Source organism: Salvelinus namaycush, chromosome 10, assembly GCF_016432855.1.
Source record: "Salvelinus namaycush isolate Seneca chromosome 10, SaNama_1.0, whole genome shotgun sequence".
NCBI lineage: Eukaryota > Metazoa > Chordata > Actinopteri > Salmoniformes > Salmonidae > Salvelinus > Salvelinus namaycush.
In genome coordinates this window covers 45,416,009-45,437,958 of record NC_052316.1, presented here as the reverse complement: position 1 = coordinate 45,437,958, position 21,950 = coordinate 45,416,009, and the positions used below count along the sequence as shown (strand labels likewise).

Here is a 21,950-nt window from a genome sequence, read left to right as displayed (position 1 = left end):
AATAGTTAGCTAAGCAGTCTTGTTAGCTAGCTAGCTAGTTATCTATGCTAGTTGTTATCTTGCGTAACTGATATGCTTATAAGGGACACTTCATGTTTTGTGGATACTATTCACATTTACAGAGCTCCATTCCTGACAGGCCAATCAGATTAGCTTTCAGCCTCAGAGCTTGATCAGATTAAATAGCAGCCTCAGAGGCTGATAAGTCAAGATGCTGCCTTGTAGGATGTTTCATGAGCAAATCTCCATGCAGGCATATTAACAGTCAAAGTGCCTCATAGGCTGATGCATATGGTTCCTTGTTGACTAAATTAACCCCTTCCCTCCTCTATGCCAGCTCCCTGTGCCGCTCCAGACTAGCTAGGTCTCTAGGCAGCATGACTGTAGTGGCCAGCGACAGACAGCCAGTGTGCTGTGAGCCCAGTGGCTTCCATAGAGGCACAGCCAACAACACAGCGAGAACGCAGGCAATCCAGTCAGCACAGGCAACCTGCCCAACCTAAACATGCAGAAGGCCCCTCAGAAGGAAAGCCCACCTATAGCCCCTCCTCAATCTCTTTCTCTGGGCTCAACCTCACTCTCTCCTACTCTGTGGGTCCCATTATCCCTTTCTCTGGGCTCAACCTCACTCTCTCCTACTCTGTGGGTCCCATTATCCCTTTCTCTGGGCTCAACCTCACTCTCTCCTACTCTGTGGGTCCCATTATCCCTTTCTCTGGGCTCAACCTCACTCTCTCCGACTCTGTGGGTCCCATTATCCCTTTCTCTGGGCTCAACCTCACTCTCTCCTACTCTGTGGGTCCCATTATCCCTTTCTCTGGGCTCAACCTCACTCTCTCCTACTCTGTGGGTCCCATTATCTCTTTCTCTGGGCTCAACCTCACTCTCTCCTACTCTGTGGGTCCCATTATCCCTTTCTCTGGGCTCAACCTCACTCTCTCCTACTCTGTGGGTCCCATTATCCCTTTCTCTGGGCTCAACCTCACTCTCTCCTACTCTGTGGGTCCCATTATCCCTTTCTCTGGGCTCAACCTCACTCTCTCCGACTCTGTGGGTCCCATTGTTCTACAAGGGTATTCACATAACCCTTTTCTTTTTTCTTTTTAATGTCTCTCCTAACAGACGCACTGTGTCCAAAAGATGGAAACCTCGATGTTCTTTACAATCAGTTCACTTTATGAGACTATGGTATCTATTTCCCTTCTCTCTCTCTCTCTCCTTACATTGTATTTCTCACTGCTCTGTTCTACGCTGTTGTGTTTGTGTGCTAGAATAGTTTCCCACATGTCCTTTATTCAAATTAGAATGGACAGACTGCATGCATATTCAACTCTTGTATATTGTGTCATTCTTAATCATTCTTCAGGGTCTTTAATGAAAATAAAATAAATCAAATCAAATTTTATTTGTCACATACACATTGTACCCTGATGAAGACAGCTTGCCTGTCGAAACGTTGGTAAATTAAATATTTTTTGCATCTGAGCTCCTAGAGTGTGCGGCTCTCCTTTATTTTAAAGTTTTCTACTCCGCTAGCCAGCACCTCGCCTAAATAGGTGTGCGTTTCTTTTTCTTCTAGAACATACACATGGTTAGCAGATGTTAATGCGAGTGTAGCGAAATGCTTGTGCTTCTAGTTCCGACAATGCAGTAATAACCAACGAGTAATCTAACCTAACAATTTCACAACTACCTTATACACACAAGTGTAAAGGGATAAAGAATATGTACATAAAAATAGATGAATGAGTGATGGTACAGAACAGCATAGCAAGGTGCAGTAGATGGTATAGAGTACACTATATACATATGAGATGAGTAATGTAGGGTATGTAAACATATAAAAGTGTCATTGTTTAAAGTGGCTAGTGATACATGTATTACATCAAGATGGCAAGATGCAGTAGATGGTATAGAGAACAGTATATACATATGAGATGAGTAATGTAGGGTATGTAAACAACGTAGTATTATTGAGGCTTTTGCTGTGTATGATCTGTATGTCCCATATCTCTCTCCCTGGGTGTAACTGTGTGCATTTTGTCCCTTCAGTCACTCCGTACCCAAAGCTAGAATTCCTCTACAGTGCTCAGGCTGGGGGGTTCAGCTTTCTTTCAGCTCCTGCAAACTGAGATTTTGTCTTAATTTCTTAAGCGGGACTGGGTTTATTTTACTTGAATTAGTCCAGTCCAGTCAATTGTTGATTTAAGGGATGATGTTGATGAAGAAGTCTGATGTCTCTAATTGTGAATGGGAAGGACGAGTTATCGGTTCGTTTGGAATTAATGTGCCAACACTTTTTTTTTTTATTATCACAAGACACTTGTTCATATTTCACTGTTTATATCATGGAATAGGAGTTTAACATGAGGTGAGTGTGTCTTAAAATGACTCTATTACCTGTATAGTACATTACTAGTCCTGACGAGAAGTAGTGGAAATAGAGGGCCATTTCAGGTGTACACTCTCATTCCTTGATTGTTTACGTACTAGTAGAAGGATGCCAAACCATACTGATCCTGAACCGTAAGACTAAAATGTAAATCTGCTTGTTGATGGAGGTTGCTTCTGAGCTAGGCAACTCTCAGATGTCTTAACCTTTGTATGACATGGATCAGTTGTTTGGAAGTTGAGATGTTTTGTAGATTAAATCATTTGTGAAAAGCCAAGCTCAAGTCATCCTTCTAGAGAACAAGCACAATGTCTACTGTTGGAGGTATTCTCTTCTGGGCCGGCAGCCTCGAGAGGGTTAACACGTTTAAATGTCTACTGTAGGAGGTATTCTCTTCTGGGCCGGCAGCCTCGAGAGGGTTAACACGTTTAAATGTCTACTGTAGGAGGTATTCTCTTCTGGGCCGGCAGCCTCGAGAGGGTTAACACGTTTAAATGTCTACTGTAGGAGGTATTCTCTTCTGGGCCGGCAGCCTCGAGAGGGTTAACACGTTTAAATGTCTACTGTAGGAGGTATTCTCTTCTGGGCCGGCAGCCTCGAGAGGGTTAACACGTTTAAATGTCTACTGTAGGAGGTATTCTCTTCTGGGCCGGGAGCCTCGAGAGGGTTAACACGTTTAAATGTCTACTGTTGGAGGTATTCTCTTCTGGGCCGGCAGCCTCGAGAGGGTTAACACGTTTAAATGTCTACTGTAGGAGGTATTCTCTTCTGGGCCGGGAGCCTCGAGAGGGTTAACACGTTTAAATGTCTACTGTAGGAGGTATTCTCTTCTGGGCCGGCAGCCTCGAGAGGGTTAACACGTTTAAATGTCTACTGTAGGAGGTATTCTCTTCTGGGCCGGCAGCCTCGAGAGGGTTAACACGTTTAAATGTCTACTGTAGGAGGTATTCTCTTCTGGGCCGGCAGCCTCGAGAGGGTTAACACGTTTAAATGTCTACTGTAGGAGGTATTCTCTTCTGGGCCGGGAGCCTCGAGAGGGTTAACACGTTTAAATGTCTACTGTAGGGGGATTCTCTTCTGGGCCGGCAGCCTCGAGAGGGTTAACACGTTTAAATGTCTACTGTAGGAGGTATTTTCTTCTGGGCCGGCAGCCTCGAGAGGGTTAACACGTTTAAATGTCTACTGTAGGAGGTATTCTCTTCTGGGCCGGCAGCCTCGAGAGGGTTAACACGTTTAAATGTCTACTGTAGGAGGTATTCTCTTCTGGGCCGGCAGCCTCGAGAGGGTTAACACGTTTAAATGTCTACTGTAGGAGGTATTCTCTTCTGGGCCGGCAGCCTCGAGAGGGTTAACACGTTTAAATGTCTACTGTAGGAGGTATTCTCTTCTGGGCCGGCAGCCTCGAGAGGGTTAACACGTTTAAATGTCTACTGTAGGAGGTATTCTCTTCTGGGCCGGCAGCCTCGAGAGGGTTAACACGTTTAAATGTCTACTGTAGGAGGTATTCTCTTCTGGGCCGGGAGCCTCGAGAGGGTTAACACGTTTAAATGTCTACTGTAGGAGGTATTCTCTTCTGGGCCGGCAGCCTCGAGAGGGTTAACACGTTTAAATGTCTACTGTAGGAGGTATTCTCTTCTGGGCCGGCAGCCTCGAGAGGGTTAACACGTTTAAATGTCTACTGTAGGAGGTATTCTCTTCTGGGCCGGCAGCCTCGAGAGGGTTAACACGTTTAAATGTCTACTGTAGGAGGTATTCTCTTCTGGGCCGGCAGCCTCGAGAGGGTTAACACGTTTAAATGTCTACTGTAGGAGGTATTCTCTTCTGGGCCGGCAGCCTCGAGAGGGTTAACACGTTTAAATGTCTACTGTAGGAGGTATTCTCTTCTGGGCCGGCAGCCTCGAGAGGGTTAACACGTTTAAATGTCTACTGTAGGAGGTATTCTCTTCTGGGCCGGCAGCCTCGAGAGGGTTAACACGTTTAAATGTCTACTGTAGGAGGTATTCTCTTCTGGGCCGGCAGCCTCGAGAGGGTTAACACGTTTAAATGTCTACTGTAGGAGGTATTCTCTTCTGGGCCGGCAGCCTCGAGAGGGTTAACACGTTTAAATGTCTACTGTAGGAGGTATTCTCTTCTGGGCCGGCAGCCTCGAGAGGGTTAACACGTTTAAATGTCTACTGTAGGAGGTATTCTCTTCTGGGCCGGCAGCCTCGAGAGGGTTAACACGTTTAAATGTCTACTGTAGGAGGTATTCTCTTCTGGGCCGGCAGCCTCGAGAGGGTTAACACGTTTAAATGTCTACTGTAGGAGGTATTCTCTTCTGGGCCGGCAGCCTCGAGAGGGTTAACACGTTTAAATGTCTACTGTAGGAGGTATTCTCTTCTGGGCCGGCAGCCTCGAGAGGGTTAACACGTTTAAATGTCTACTGTAGGAGGTATTCTCTTCTGGGCCGGCAGCCTCGAGAGGGTTAACACGTTTAAATGTCTACTGTAGGAGGTATTCTCTTCTGGGCCGGCAGCCTCGAGAGGGTTAACACGTTTAAATGTCTACTGTAGGAGGTATTCTCTTCTGGGCCGGCAGCCTCGAGAGGGTTAACACGTTTAAATGTCTACTGTAGGAGGTATTCTCTTCTGGGCCGGGAGCCTCGAGAGGGTTAACACGTTTAAATGTCTACTGTAGGAGGTATTCTCTTCTGGGCCGGCAGCCTCGAGAGGGTTAACACGTTTAAATGTCTACTGTAGGAGGTATTCTCTTCTGGGCCGGCAGCCTCGAGAGGGTTAACACGTTTAAATGTCTACTGTAGGAGGTATTCTCTTCTACGAGCATCTTTCAGAATGCTGCAGATAGAAATGCAGTACATAGAATAACTTCTACAATGCCACCCTATTGGATAATAGATGGTTTGTCCACATTGTACATTCTCATTTCAATCTGCATTCTGCATGTTGTGTTTCACTTAACATGCCCCTGGCTTTCTTTCTGTCTCCTGTCAAGCTTCTAGTCGGTTGTCTTTTTTCGTTGAGCTGCTGTACTTAAACTGGAAATAAGTAATTTGATAAACTGAAAACAATGAATTTGTACTTTGTAAATATTGTTTTGATGGACCATACTGTCAGATAGTAATAAGTCTTACATACAAGACGGTCCTCAAGGAGCCTAATCTCATTCATGATTATCATGCACTAAAATATCTACTCAGAGCACATGGAATACAGCAGCCTTTTAAAATAAAAATACCCCTACTTATACTCACCATTGTCTTTGACAGTTATTTACTTGGGACCAGATTCAGACATTTGTCATTTATAGAAGCATGGCGATGTCCCGAAGCATGTGCTTCACAAGAACCACCGGAATGTTCTGTTCTGTCCATTCACTGCTCACCATCACACTTCATTGTACCAGATTAGAGCAACTGAGAACAGGAGCTGGATAGTGGTTGCTGATCATGTACATTTTTCATGTACCAATTATTGGCAAAAGATCTGGTTGGTCAAAAGCCCCCAAAAACATGAGCAAAATATCAGAACTAGGCTGCCTGTCTAAAAATGCAGTCCTAGTGTGTTCGGGGGTGAGTGATCTGAATGTTCGGTCTGCAGCTGTACATCTATGAAGTCACCACTGAGGGACATCATGTAGAACAGCCCTAACGGGAACTGGTAAGACTCAAGTGTGTAAAGGACAAAACAGACCAAGAGGAAACGTCATCCGTGCGCAGTAGATCACCTGTTGGGTGTCGACGAACTGTGGCCATTCAACACCTAGAATCATTAGGAAATGAACAGAAAATGACTGCCGATATTCTGTGGTCTGAGGCTGTGCCACTGCTGTTTCAAGGCCGACGTTAGTGTTGGTCTGTCGTGTCCTTAATAGGGAACAAAGTAATACGAGACCGAACCGTCATCTTCAGTAGTGCATCTATTGTCACAGGTGTAATTCAACGTTGCCTCCACAGTGTTTCTATCAGAACACACACGCTGGGAGGAGAAATAACACCAGCATATACGCAAGAACCAGTGTGTTGGAATAGCAACAAAAAAAAACACAACCAACAGTGCTTAAATAATAATAATTCAAGTGCAACCCATTTCACCAGGAGACACATGTTAACAAGGGGAATCCTTTGTAGTCTTGGTCAGAGAAGTGAACTCCCCACAGCTAAAGCAGAGAGTCCTCAGTGTGGTCTGGGTTTGTGGCGAGGACATAAACCCGAAGAGAAGCACAACAAGACATATGACCTTAAGGGGTGTTTGCGGAATAAGATAGGATTCTAATAGATTGTTTTTATGGTTCTAGTCATTGGCAGACTGGAGAAGTGTCTGTCCTCTTCCTCCACCTTCACGTTCTAGTGGCAGACTGGAGAAGTGTCTGTCCTCTTCCTCTTCCTCCACAGACTCCGCCTTCACGTTCTAGTGGATGAAATGTCAAATATAAACAAGAATAGAAACACATCAACTTTAACACAAATAAAATGCCAAATTGTTTATCCATTTATGGGTCCTGCCAAAGGTCAAGTTCTGCAGCTCAGCCTACCGAGTGGCGCAGTGGTCTAAGGCACTTCATCGCAATGCTAGCTGTGCCACTAGAGATCCTGGTGTGAGTCCAGGCTCTGTCGCAGCTGGCTGCGACCGGGAGACCCATGGGGAGGTGCACAATTGGCCCAGCGTCGTCCGGGTTAGGGGAGGGTTTGGCCCAGCGTTGTTAGGGTAGGGGAGGGTTTGGCCGGCAGGGATGTCCTTGACCCATCGCGCACTAGCGACTCCTGTGGCAGGCCGGGCGCAATGTACGCTGACACGGTCACCAGGTGTACGGTGTTTCCTCCGACACATTGGTGTGGCTGGCTTCAGGATTAAGTGGCCGTTGTGCCAAGAAGCAGTGCGGCTTGGCTGGGTTGTGTTTCGGTGGACGCACAGCTCTTGACCTTTGCCTCTCCCGAGTCCATACAGAAGTTGCAGCGACGGGACAAGACTGTAACTACCAATTGGATACCACGAAATTGGGGAGCAAAAGGGGTCCACAGCTCTAGTCTGAAGGGGTCACTTGCCCCTCTGTTCTTATTCTGGACTCCTCCCCCCAGGCAGAACGTTTACCTCTCACCCCTCTGCTCCACCTCAGGCCCCTCCCCCTCGGGCAGAATGTTTACCACCTAGAAAACATGGAGAGAGCTCTGTAAATGTAAATATTATCCACAAAACATGAAGTATCCCTTATAATTATAAGCATATCAGTTTTGCAAGATAACAACTAGCGTAGATAACTAGCTAGCTACAGTAGCTAACAAGACTGCCTAGCTAACTAGCTAGGTAGCTCACAAGACTAGCTAGCCAAGTGAGCTTGTTTGCAGCCTTGGCTAGCAAGCTAGCTAACGCACACAAAAAGATCGCTAATCTACAACAAATCAGTCTGATATAATATCAGTGATATATCATTATAAAGTTGCCTTAATTTTGAAAGAAGCTAGTCATATTACCTGTTTCCATCTAGGCTTCAGCTTTCTGGCTCGGTTTGAATGTGGCTCGACAGCTTGTTGTTCCTTGCATGAGATAGGTTCTGGTCTTGGGGGTTGAATGCACCCTGGAAGACAGGGCTGCCTGTCAGGCGCTGTTCAGGGCTTAAATGCCCCACTAGCGCTGAGAACTACCGGTAGGTCTACATACAGTAGATCTACTCACGACCTCTAGTGGCTCTTTGAAGGAAACAGACGCAGTAGTGTACCTCAGATGGCCGTACCTGGGTAAACCTACATTGATTGATGTAAAACCACATTCAGTTCCAAAATAATTTGTACCCTTGATAAAGATGAGCAAAAAAAAAAACTGAATAAAATAAATACTAAGCTATATTATTATATGCTAAATATATATCATTTTACACTAATAGAATTGCTCAGAGAAAGAGATTTTGTTAAATAAATCTCTCAAAGAGATTTAAATATTCCAGCATCCTCCCCTTGCGAGGATAACGACACTAAGCGAGGACTTGAACCCTATTGAAAACCTGTGGTTTGAATTGAAGAGGCCAGTCCATAAGGGCAGACCGAAGGATATCAAAGATCTGGAAAGATTCTGTATGGAGGAATGGTCTAAGATCCCAATGTGTTCTCCAGTCTCATTAAACATTTTAGAAAAAGGCTCAGTGTCATTATCCTCATAAGGGGAGGGTGCTGGAGTATTAAAAACCAAGGGTACCAATCATTTTGACCCCTGTCTTTTAGAGATTTTTTGTGTGTTACTTGTTAAACAAAATCTATTTAGCTGAGGAATGTATTAGTATAAAATAATATAATTGTTATATATTTTTTGGCGCATACAATATAGCTCAGTATTTATCAAGGGTGCCAATAATTTTGGACCTGACTCTATATGAATGTGTGATGTATAGCACCACCTAGTCTGTTTAATCATTGTGAAAAGGCATGAGAAACATCACAAACAAAACTATTCCAAAAATCCAAATTGTATATTATTTTATTCTGGAAGAATTCTAAAATTCATTTTTTAGAAACTTAGGGACGGTTTTCAGTTTTATACAATTCATCTTTTAATAAAATATTATTTTCAATATTGCTTTGGGTTGCTTTTAAAATGGATACCTGAAATTATCTATTTACAAAATTGTATTAGAATTGTGTTTTAACAGTGTATTTTTTTTTACACTCCACTCCCTTAAACCGGACGTTCCTCGTACCCCCCAAAAAACACAAATTGTTGACATTAATAATAATTTGTTCTTTGTACAAAATACGTCTGTTTTACAACTTGAATCAAGTTTCATCTTCATATCAATTACATTGTGGGAGTATATACAGAGGGAAGTGGGACTCGTGTCATGTGATTTGGTGTGGCGCTTCGAGCATCTCCATGAGAAAGGTGTCTATGGGCGTGTCTCCTATCAGCTTGAAGAAGAACAGGTGCTCCAAACACTTGAGGCCTATGGAGCGCAGGGCGGGGAGACGCAGCAGCAGTTTAGCAAACCTAGGAGGAGGGAGAGTCACAAGAAACAAAGATTAAACCTGACTATGACCATGTCATAATATCATTATTATGTCATAATATCATTATTATGTCATAATATTCTTTCTTTGCTCATTGTCCTCTTTTCAAGGAATGGCTCACTTTCCTGTAACTTTTTCCTCATGACCACAAATAAGTAAGAGTGCCCGATAGGTGTCCACAATATTAAAGGAAAACCATTTCTTTAAAATAAGTGGTCAATTCCAATGAGACAAGGGCAGTGATCAGACTGTATTGGTATGTGTTCGCTCTGTCGCAGTGTTGTGGTCAATTACAATCAGATTGTATTGGGATGTGTCCGGTCTGTAGCAAGGTTGGGGTCAATTACAATCAGATTGTATTGGGATGTGTCCGGTCTGTAGCAAGGTTGGGGTCAATTACAATCAGATTGTATTGGGATGTGTCCCGTCTGTAGCAAGGTTGGGGTCAATTACAATCAGATTGTATTGGGATGTGTCCCGTCTGTAGCAAGGTTGGGGTCAATTACAATCAGATTGTATTGGGATGTGTCCGGTCTGTAGCAAGGTTGGGGTCAATTACAATCAGATTGTATTGGGATGTGTTCGGTCTGTAGCAAGGTTGGGGTCAATTACAATCAGATTGTATTGGGATGTGTCCCGTCTGTAGCAAGGTTGGGGTCAATTACAATCAGATTGTATTGGGATGTGTTCGGTCTGTAGCAAGGTTGGGGTCAATTACAATCAGATTGTATTGGGATGTGTTCGGTCTGTAGCAAGGTTGGGGTCAATTACAATCAGATTGTATTGGGATGTGTCCCGTCTGTAGCAAGGTTGGGGTCAATTACAATCAGATTGTATTGGGATGTGTTCGGTCTGTAGCAAGGTTGGGGTCAATTACAATCAGATTGTATTGGGATGTGTTCGGTCTGTAGCAAGGTTGGGGTCAATTACAATCAGATTGTATTGGGATGTGTTCGGTCTGTAGCAAGGTTGGGGTCAATTACAATCAGATTGTATTGGGATGTGTTCGGTCTGTAGCAAGGTTGGGGTCAATTACAATCAGATTGTATTGGGATGTGTCCGGTCTGTAGCAAGGTTGGGGTCAATTACAATCAGATTGTATTGGGATGTGTCCGGTCTGTAGCAAGGTTGGGGTCAATTACAATCAGATTGTATTGGGATGTGTCCGGTCTGTAGCAAGGTTGGGGTCAATTACAATCAGATTGTATTGGGATGTGTCCGGTCTGTAGCAAGGTTGGGGTCAATTACAATCAGATTGTATTGGGATGTGTCCCGTCTGTAGCAAGGTTGGGGTCAATTACAATCAGATTGTATTGGGATGTGTCCGGTCTGTAGCAAGGTTGGGGTCAATTACAATCAGATTGTATTGGGATGTGTTCGGTCTGTAGCAAGGTTGGGGTCAATTACAATCAGATTGTATTGGGATGTGTCCGGTCTGTAGCAAGGTTGGGGTCAATTACAATCAGATTGTATTGGGATGTGTTCGGTCTGTAGCAAGGTTGGGGTCAATTACAATCAGATTGTATTGGGATGTGTTCGGTCTGTAGCAAGGTTGGGGTCAATTACAATCAGATTGTATTGGGATGTGTTCGGTCTGTAGCAAGGTTGGGGTCAATTACAATCAGATTGTATTGGGATGTGTTCGGTCTGTAGCAAGGTTGGGGTCAATTACAATCAGATTGTATTGGGATGTGTTCGGTCTGTAGCAAGGTTGGGGTCAATTACAATCAGATTGTATTGGGATGTGTCCGGTCTGTAGCAAGGTTGGGGTCAATTACAATCAGATTGTATTGGGATGTGTTCGGTCTGTAGCAAGGTTGGGGTCAATTACAATCAGATTGTATTGGGATGTGTCCGGTCTGTAGCAAGGTTGGGGTCAATTCTAATTGAAGTCAGTCAATTTAGGAAGTGATTTGAATATGAAAAAGTTTGACATAAATAGCTTCTCCTTTTACAGCTTATTGAGAAGCTTATTGAGAATCTTATTGAGAAGTCAATTATTGAATTGGAATGTCAGTTTACTTCTTGAATTGACTGACCTCAATTCGATTTGACCCCAACCCTGTCTGTATGAGCTGTGAATACTGTACCTGCCGGGCTGGTCTGGGTACTTGGCTTTGGTGTAGGACTCCAGCGAGGCGTAGACCTTCTCCCTCAGCCCTTCCACCTCAGGTGGATTTGACAGGCCTTTTGCATCTGGAACAGCAGAGCATTTACAGTCAGTCTGATGCCTTTATAAATTCACCTTCTCTCAGAAACGGACTGGCCATAGGTAAGTTCAGGCAAATGCCAGATGGGCTGGTCCATCTTTAGGCCTGTGAGAGCCTGTCTAAATCTAGATTTTTGCATAGAATTATCATTATTTGGCTAATAATGAAGGCCTCTAGTGAACAAAAATGGCCGGTGTGGGGGGCCTTTAGAAAAACAATGGACTGGTGTGTTAGAACTGCCTGGGCTGATTTCTGATCCCAGTCTGCCCCTACCTTCTCCTGTTAGACAAACCCTCTCCTTCTCCACTTCAGTCAAACTGGATACTAGTCCTAGTCACTCACACCGGAACATTAAGATACAGGCATGCTGCCCGGTGAGCCATCACACCGACACCAACATTACAATGACTCATAGTAATATATTGTGGTTACCTTGTCATTGGTCATGTCCGCTAACATGAAGACCATCCAGCCCAGACCACAAGGTCACATCCAATAATACATCAACAACCTCATTCCTTACCTCATACGCCACACAGAGAACACAGAAAAGTCATTTAACAAAGCAGTATCATAACTGTTGGTGTAACTAAGTAGACAGAGGTGTAATGCCCATAGGGGGCATGTGCCCCCTCACATTAAAAAAAATATATCTTTGATTTCGTTTTTTTCTCTGTAATACTACTAGCCACTTATAAATGTTATGACGTCGGCTTAAGCTAGCTCAGATAAGTTCCCAATCTCCCAACCTCATAACTAGATACCAAAAATATATTTTCAGATCTATCAATCAAGTTAGAGTAGCTAGCTTGTCTAACTATCTTAGCTGACATGCCTGCTGGCAAGGTTGGTAGAAAAGCAAGCAATAACTAAATGTACTGAATAAGACGCACATTTAGTTTCTTAAGGAAAAATAACCATCAGTCAGGAGGATACAGACAGCTCAAGAGGTTTGCTTAGATATGCACATAATGATGGCTCTAGATTGCAGGAAAAAGCTGTATCAGGTGTGTGAAAAAATCTAAATTCTCCAACTTAGCCATCCTCACGTACTTTGTGCCCCCTCAGAGTTTTTGGGGTGCTTGACGCCCCTGCAAGCAGGTATGACCCACTGACCTGGGTTGAAGAGGACGATGGCTCGTAGGCAGCCCAGCTCTGTCTTGTCCATCTGCATGTCTTTCATCTTAGACACCAACTCTGTCAGGACTCTGTCAAAGATGGAGCCCACTCCGGCACTGTGAGCACTACTTCTCTGGACGTGGAGACCCGTGGCCAATAGGATTCCGTCTTTTACCGTGACAGAGCGGTGTGAGAAGGACGCGATGAGGAGCTCGTTCCAGCCTGAACATAAAACAGATAAACACACAGGGATTTTTACTTGGCAACCAACGTCACTGCATGAATGCTAGGGTTTATCTACTGTTCGCTCTTAATTTCTCTGTCTCATCTCTCTCTTTTTCTATCCCTCCCACTCTATCTTCAAATATCTCCTATTCTCTTCATGTATCTTTCACTCTCTCTCTCTCTTTTTCTATCCCTCCCACTCTATCTTCAAATATCTCCTATTCTCTTCATGTATCTTTCACTCTCTCTCTCTCTTTTTCTATCCCTCCCACTCTATCTTCAAATATCTCCTATTCTCTTCATGTATCTTTCACTCTCTCTCTCTCTTTTTCTATCCCTCCCACTCTATCTTCAAATATTTCCTATTTTCTTCATGTATCTTTCTCTTTCTCTCTCTCTCTCTCTCTTTCTCTCTCTCTCTTTCTCTCTCTCTCTCTCTTTCGGTTTCCTATCTGGCTATTAAAACGTCTTCAGCTCATTAGTGATGCGGTGTGATATTTCCTCTCCTGCATTTAGGGTTAGTGTTTGAAATATCCCACCAGCAGAGGTCAGCGTTGGGGTGTTTTTGAAAGAGTCATTGTTGCCAATATGTTCATTGCAGATATGGCTCTGATGGGGGACTGGTTTATGCAATGACCAGGTCAGGTTGAATTTCGTTATAGGACGCAACATCAATATGAGAGAAAAAGGAGGTGCTGCAGTGGAAATCAGGCGTTTTACAGACTCCTGACCAATTCTGATATTTTGTGTGTTTTTTACGCTGATCTTAACTTTTTAATATTTTTACATAATATCTCTGCCATTGTTTCCTATGACTGAAACAAGCTTCTGGAGATGAGAACGCAAAAGAGGCAGACGAGCCAGAATCCTGACGATGTTGGCGAGCAAATAAACCGCCTCTACCCTCCGTTCTGTTAGCGAACGTACGGTCACCGGAGAACAAACTGGAGGAGCTCTGTTCGAGACTATCCTATCAACGGGACCTGAAGAACTGTAATATTCTATGTTTCATGGAGTCGTGGCGGAACAAGGACATGGATAATATACAGTTCATCTTGCTGGCTTTTCCATTTCATCGTCAAGGCCGTTCGGCATGCTCGGGTAAGATGAGGGGTGTGTCGCTTTGTTAACAACAGCTGGTGTTATATTTTTTAATTTTAATTTTATTTAACCTTTATTTAACTAGGCAAGCCAGTTAAGAACAAATTCTTATTTACAATGACGGCCTACCCTGGCCAAACCCTAACCCGGATGATGCTGGGCCAATTGTGCGCCGCCCTATGGGACTCCCAATCACAGCAGGTTGTAATACAGCCTTGAATCGAACCAGGGTCTGTAGTGACGCCTCTAGCACTGAGATGCAGTGCCTTAGACCGCTGCGCCACTTGGGAGCTCAATTAAGCAGTTGTTTTTTGTTTTGAAACTAAACTTGTTCTCTTGTTCTCTGTTAATACATGTGGTAGTTACACAAAGCAAGAGTCCTCTGTTTGACGGAATAAAACGCAATAAAAAAGGACCAGTAATATAATGGTGTTAACCAAAGCTCAAACTTTACTCTAAAATCTAACTAAAAGTTATAATGGACTACGTCATCAATATACACTATGGAAAAGGAAATATTGCTATGTGTCACGACTTCCGCCGAAGTCGGCTCCTCTCCTTGTTCGGGCGGCGTTCGGCGGTCGACGTCACCGGCTTTCTAGCCATCGCCGCTCCATTTTTCATTTATCCATTTGTTTTGTCTTGTTCCCTGCACACCTGGTTTTCATTCCCCAATCACACTACATGTATTTATTCCTCTGTTCCCCATCACGTCTTTGTGTGAAATTGTTTTGTGTTACGTGTCAATTTTGACGCGCTAGACTGTTGTTCGTTTATTCCGTGTTTATTCCGTGTTTACATACGAGGTATGTTTATTTGTTTGAACATAATTATTGTGACTGTTTGCGTGTTTTGCACTTTTGCCTATTGGCTGGAGGTTTCGACGCAGTGGCGTCCGTCTGTTGGTTTCTCCTGCCTCAATAAAGTGTGCGCCTGTTCACAACTCCCTGCTCTCCTGCACCTGACTCCGCTCCCAGTACGCACACCATTGACACTATGGAAAAATATTTCACAGTAATGTAATTGAATCTTGACAAAGAGGAATGATAACCAATTAAATCAAGCAAATATAATGTAGAACATCAAACAAAATACCAATGTGTAATGAATATTTGTTTTGTTCCTACTTAATTTATCCAACTGTCCTTTGCCAATCTGCTTCATTATTTAGAAAATATCCCTATGTGAAAAATGCGGGGCAGACTTACGTTAGTATTTCATCAAATTCATTGATAAACTCCTTTTTTATCATAGGCTTATGAGTAAACTGATTTACCCATGATTGGCTAAGATAATGAGTGGGCTGGACATGCCGAAAAAAAGAGTTTGGATTGGTCTGCCATATAGCACGCGTCTGTCTATTGGGGCTGGTCAGTATGTCTAGGTAATCGTGTCGAACGCGTTTAAAAAAAAAATGTATCGCGTAAAACTGCATAAACCTAATGTAAAGTTAAAGTGTACTGTTAGCTAGCTAACATTAGCTGGCTGGCTCACTAGCTAACGTTATGTGTATGCTCTTCACTTTCTGGAGGACCAAGTTTTGAAATCAGTGGACTTCGAGTATGATAGCTAAGGAAATGGAGAAAACAACTGTCTGGATTACATCTTCAAACTAAGGGCAACCATGCATGGCATCAGACAGGAGACGTGTCCAACCATGATGTATACGGGTAATATAGTCTAGCTAGCTACATTTTCAGATATTACACGTTTCTGATTTTGACAGAAAGTGGTTCCATTTCAAGTCTCCTGTTATCTAGCTAACGTTAGCTGGCTGGGTCGCTAGCTAACGTTATGTGTATGATCTTATTCTTCGTATCTCAGACACATTTGCTTGACTAGTTATAGCCATTGAACCTGGTTGGCTAGCTACCTGTAGATTCATGCAGGGTAGTAACGTCATGAGTTGTGATTATGGTCCATTGTTTAGCTAGGTAGCTACATGTCTTAACAAAAGACTCCACTATGCAAGTATCCATTTCAATAGAATGTCACTGCAACTGTTGATAGACGTACTAGCTTGTAAATTCGCTCTGGCTATCTACTCCAATTTCAGACCACGGGTAAGATAGTCTAGCTAGCTACATTTTCAGATATTACGTGTTTCTAATTTTGACATAAATTATTTTAATTTCAAGTTAAAGTGTACTGTTAGCTAGCTAACGTTAGCTGGCTGCCTCGATAACTAACGTTACGTCATGAGTTGGGATTCATTGTTTACCTAGCTAGCTACCTAGCTACATTTCTTAACAAAAGACTCAGTGTGCCAGACCGCAGAATTTTTGAACGCTCAACACCTGTTGAATATGTCCGGTGTCAGTAAAGTGTAATTCAGTTGTTGCCAGCAGCAACAGTTACAGTCACCAACGCTCTAGATAACACGAAAACAGCCTAACCAGCTCTGCTAGGGTGAGTAAAATGGTTAGAGTGGGGTGTTCTCTCATTATCCATCTGGAAGTAGCTAGCCAATGTTAGCCAGTTAGCTTGGGTGCTTGACTGTCGTTGTGAGGTCAGAGCTTTCGGATCACCTCTACTTATTGGCCAGAACGCAAAACGCTCTGAATTTACGAACTGACAATCTGACAGCACAGTTGCAGTAACCAACTCTTTGGATAACATAACAGCTTAACCAGCTCTGATAGGGCGAGTAATGTTCAGTGAGCTGTTCTCTCTCTCTTAGATGTCTGGACGTAGCTGGCAAGTTAGTACAGAACGCTCGGATCAACCCTTAAAGAGATGGGTGGGGCTAAGGCTTAAGAGGGTGTGAACAATGCTGAATGGGTGTAGGCAAAGAAGGGCTCTCCAATAGTAGTACCAAAACATTGAAAGACGGTTTTATCAAAAAATGAGTTTACAAGTTGATCAACTTTCAAAGCAGAATTACTTTCCCATTGTTTCCCATTGTAGCTGTGAGTCTCTACTTTCATCCAATGTAAAAAAACAGACATTCAAAATCTGCTACATAAGACCGAATCTAGGTGGTGAGTTACAAATTAGTATTGCCCAGTAGCACTCACATCTGTAGCCATGAAGTGCTTTGAAAGGCTGGTCATGGCCCACATCAACAACATCATCCCAGACACTCTGGACCCACTCCAATTCGCATACCGCCCAAACAGATCCCCAGATGACGCAATCTATATTGCACTGCACACTGCCCTCTCCCACCTGAACAAGAGGAACACCTGAGAATGCTGCTCATCGACTACAGCTCAGCGTTGGGCCCTCAGATCCTCAAGAAGTTCTACAGCTGCACCATTGTGAGCATCTTGATTGGCTGCTTCACCGCTTGGTATGGCAACTTCTTGGCATCTGACCGCAAGGCGCTACAGAGGGTAGTGCCTACAGCCCAGTACATCACTGGGGCTGAGCTCCCTGCCATCCAGGACCTTTATACTAGGCGGTGTAAGAGGAAGGACCTAAAGATTGCCAAAGACTCCAGCCACCCAAGTCATAGAGTGTTCTCTCTGCTACCGCATGGCAAGCAGTACCGATGCACCAAGTCTGGAACCAATAGGACCGTGAACAGCTTCTACCCCCCAGGCCATAACACTGCTAAATACACTGAACAGAAATATAAACGCAACATGCAACAATTTCAAACATTTTACAGAGTTACAGTTCATATCAGGAAATCAGTCAATTTAAATAAATTAGGCCCCTAGTCTATGGATTTCACATGGCTGGGAATACCGATATACATCTGTTGGTCGCCGGGGAAAAAAAAGGTAGGGGTGTGGATCAGAAAACCAGTCAGTATCTGGTGTGACAACCATTTGCCTCATGCAGCGTGACATCTCCCACAGAGTTGGTCAGGTTGTTGACTGTGGCCTGTGGAATGTTGTCCCACTCCTCTTCAATGGCAGTGTGGAGTTGCTGGATATTGGTGGGAACTGGAACATGTTGTCGATCCAGAGCATCACACACATGCTCAATGGGTGACATGTCTGGTGAGTATGCAGGCCATGAAAGAACTGGGACATTTTCAGCTTCCAGGAATTGTGTACAGATCCTTGCGACATGGGGCCGTGCATTATCATGCTGAAACATGAGGTGATGGCGGCGGATGAATGGCACAACAATGGGCCTCAGGATCCTGTCACCGTATCTCTGTGCATTCAAATTCCCATTCATAAAATGCAATTGTGTTCGTTGTCCATAGCTTATGCCTGCCCATACCCCCACCGCCACCATGGGGCACTCTGTTCACAACGTTGACATCAGCAAACTGCTCGCCCACACGACGCCATACACGTTGTCTGCCATCTGCCTGGTACAGTTGAAACTGTTGAAAATGCATCCGTGAAGAGCACACTTCTATAGTGCGCCAGTGGCCATCGAAGTTGAGCATTTGCTCACTGAAGTCGATTACGACGGCCAACTGCAGTCAGGTCGAGACCCTGGTGAGGACGACGAGCACGCAGATGAGCTTCCCTGAGACGGTTTCTGACAGTTTGTGCAGAAATTCTTTGGTTGTGCAAACCCACAGTTTCATCAGCTGTCCGGGTGGCTGGTTTCAGATGATCCCGAAGGTGAAGAAGCCAGATGAGGAGGTCCTTGGCTGGCGTGGTTACAAGTGGTCTGTGGTCGTGAGGCTGGTTGGACATACTGCAAAATTCTCTTAAACGACATTGGAGGTGGCTTATGGTAGAGAAATTAACATTCAGTTCTCTGGCAACATCTCCAGTGGACATTCCTGCAGTCAGCATGCCAATTGCACTCTCCCTCAAAATATGAGACATCTGTGGCATTGTGTTATATGAAAAAACTGCACATTTTAACGTGACCTTTTATTGTTCCCAGCACAAGGTGCACCTGTGTAATGATCATACTGTTTAATCAGCTTCTTGATATGCCACACCTGTCAGGTGGATGGATTATCTTGGCAAAGGAGAAATGTCTCACTAACAGGGATGTAAACAAAATTGCGCAAACATTAAGAGAAATAAGCTGTTTGTGCGTATGGAACATTTCTGGGATCTTTTTATTTCAGCTCATGAAACATGGGACCAACACTTTACATGTTGCGTTTATATTTTTGTTCAGTGTAGTTAACCAATTAGCTCCCTGGACTATCTGCATTGACCCTTTTTGCACTAACTCTTGACTCATCACATACGCTGCTGCTGCTACTGTTAATTATCTATCCTGTTGCCTAGTCACTTTACCCCTACCTACAGTACCAGTCAAAAGTTTGGACACACCTACTCATTTCTTTACTTTTTACTATTTTCTACATTGTAGAATAATAGTGAAGACATCAAAACTATGAAATAACACATATGGAATCATGTAGTAACCAAAGAAGTGTTAATTAAATCAAAATATATTTGAGATTCTTCAAAGTAGCCACCCTTTTGCCTTGATGACATCTTTGCACACCCCTGGCATTCTCTCAACCAGCTTCATGAGGATTTGTTTTTACACCTTTATTCAACTAGGCAAGTCAGTTTAGAACAAATTCTTATTTACAATGACGGTCTAGGAACATTGGGTTACCTGCCTTGTTCAGGAGCAGAACATCATTTTTTAACTTGTCAGCTCGGGGATTCGATCTAGCAACCTTTCGGTTACTGGTCCAACGCTCTAACCACTAGGATACCTGCCGCCCCACAATGCTAATTCCAACTAACAGAAATATAAAAACAAATGATGATAAGTAGATGTTCTGTACCTGCTCGTAGTAGAATAACCTGGTCGTCTAAGGGCAGCTCTGAGAAGTGAGGGATCCTCTTAGCCCACTCCACCAGGGTGAACAGCTGTTTGTCTGCTGCCTGGCAGATGTTGGTGACTGGGTCGTTTGTCTGGACAGAAGATACAGACAGAGAATGTAAGATACAACCTATCTAAATCATATTCCTTATGTAGTGACATTAAATGGATCTCATTTACAGGAGGGTGGTGCTCTCTCATTTACAGGAGGGTGGTGCTCTCTCATTTACAGGAGGGTGGTGCTCTCTCATTTACAGGAGGGTGGTGCTCTCTCATTTACAGGAGGGTGGTGCACTCTCATTTACAGGAGGGTGGTGCACTCTCATTTACAGGAGGGAGGTGCATTTACAGGAGGGAGGTGCTCTCTCATTTACAGGAGGGAGATGCTCTCTCATTTACAGGAGGGAGATGCTCTCTCATTTACAGGAGGGAGGTGCTCTCTCATTTACAGTCCGTTAAAATAACATCAAATTGATCAGAAAAACAGTGTAGACATTTTTTATGTTGTAAATGACTATTGTAGCTGGAAACGGCTGATTTTTAATGGAATATCTACATAGGTGTACAGAGGCCCATTATCAGCAACCATCACGCCTGTGTTCCAATGGCACGTTGTGTTAGCTATTCCATGTTTATCATTTTAAAAGGCTAATTGATCATTAGAAAACCCTTTTGCAATTATGTTAGCACAGCTGAAAACTGTTGTCCTGATTAAAGAAGCAATAAAACTGGCCTTTAGACTAGTTGAGTATCTGGAGCATCAGCGTTTGTGGGTTTGTGGGCAGCATTTGTGGGCGGTAAATTAGTTAATAGACCAATAAGAAAGAGAGTTCCAAACCTCTCTGCCAATAACAGCTAGTTTTCAGTTTTCCCTCTCATCACTCAGAACACTCCCAGACAGTCTTAGCAAAAATTCTTGCTTGAGAAAAAGCTATTTGCAGCAGTCACAGTAAGGTACTTAATTGTTACCCAGAAATGATTTGATAATGAGATAAAAACAGCTGCATTGGAGCTTTAAGAAACACCTCTCTATGTCATCCTTACCGAGTTGCCAGGGCCTTCGTCTGCTGATGTCTCTGTCTTGGGTTCCACGGCAAGCTCTGCGTCCAGAATCTTATCGACGGGCATCTCCTCATTAAAACTACTGGTGGACTCCACCTCGTTCTCCCCCCGCTCCCTCCCCCGCTGCCTCTCCTCCTGCACCGCTGCATGGAGTCAGAGGGCCAATGTTAGAGGTTTCTGTTTATGAACTTAACAGATCACACACATCCACAAGCATGACACTCGTGGTGCAACAAACACACCAGACAATCCACAACAATGAAAGATTTATGCCAATCTATCAGACATTCCACAACCATTCCAAATGGACACAGAACAAGGAAACATATTGGACACATTTACCACACAAGAGCACAACACAGCCTGTTGAGTCCCCATGGTCCACATGGTCCACATGGTCCCCATGGTCCCCATGGTCTACATGGTCCACATGGTCTACATGGTCCCCATGGTCCACATGGTCCCCATGGTCCACATGGTCCCCATGGTCCACATGGTCCCCATGGTCCACATGGTCCCCATGGTCCCCATGGTCCACATGGTCCCCATGGTCCCCATGGTCCACATGGTCCACATGGTCCCCATGGTCCACATGGTCCCCATGGTCCACATGGTCCACATGGTCCCCATGGTCCCCATGGTCCACATGGTCCACATGGTCCCCATGGTCCACATGGTCCACATGGTCCCACTCACACAGAACTACCCTACACATTCACATCTCTCTCCAGATGAAATCCTGAGATTTAGTGAGGTCTGACCTCCCGACAACCTGCCCACTCGACTCCCATCCCCTCCTCCCTTCTCCAGACCATCTCTGGAGACCTTCTCCCATTCCTCACTTCCCTCATCAACTCATCCCTGACCACTGGCTGTGTTCCATCCTCATCAACTCATCCCTGACCGCTGGCTGCGTCCCCTCTGACTTCAAAATGGCCCGAGTCGCTCCCCTCCTCAAGAAACTAGCACTCGACTCATCTGACGTCAAAAACTACAGACCTGTATCCCTTCTTTCTTTCCAAAACACTTGAGCGTTCTGTTTCTGATCAACTCTCTCGCTATCTCTCTCAGAACGATCTTCCAGACCCGAACCAGCCAGGCTACAAGATGGGTCACTCAACCGAGACTGCTCTTCTCT

The 21,950-nt window shown here is 44.2% G+C and overlaps 1 protein-coding gene across 5 annotated transcripts in view; it reads right to left on the bottom strand.

Annotated features, from left to right (window-relative positions):
* Window positions 1–8,838: 8,838 nt before the first annotated feature.
* The window catches only part of rxrgb (retinoid X receptor, gamma b), a 101,988-nt gene continuing 88,876 nt past the window's right edge, over window positions 8,839–21,950 (bottom strand). For all 5 annotated transcript variants that reach the window (XM_039002988.1, XM_039002986.1, XM_039002984.1 and 2 more), the window contains 5 exons: window positions 20,795–20,955; window positions 19,713–19,842; window positions 12,710–12,934; window positions 11,474–11,579; window positions 8,839–9,363 (listed from right to left, as the gene is read on the bottom strand). In XM_039002988.1, coding sequence (XP_038858916.1) covers window positions 9,216–9,363; window positions 11,474–11,579; window positions 12,710–12,934; window positions 19,713–19,842; window positions 20,795–20,955 — 770 coding nt within the window. In that variant the 3' untranslated portion in view covers window positions 8,839–9,215. The remainder of the gene's footprint in view (window positions 9,364–11,473; window positions 11,580–12,709; window positions 12,935–19,712; window positions 19,843–20,794; window positions 20,956–21,950) is intronic.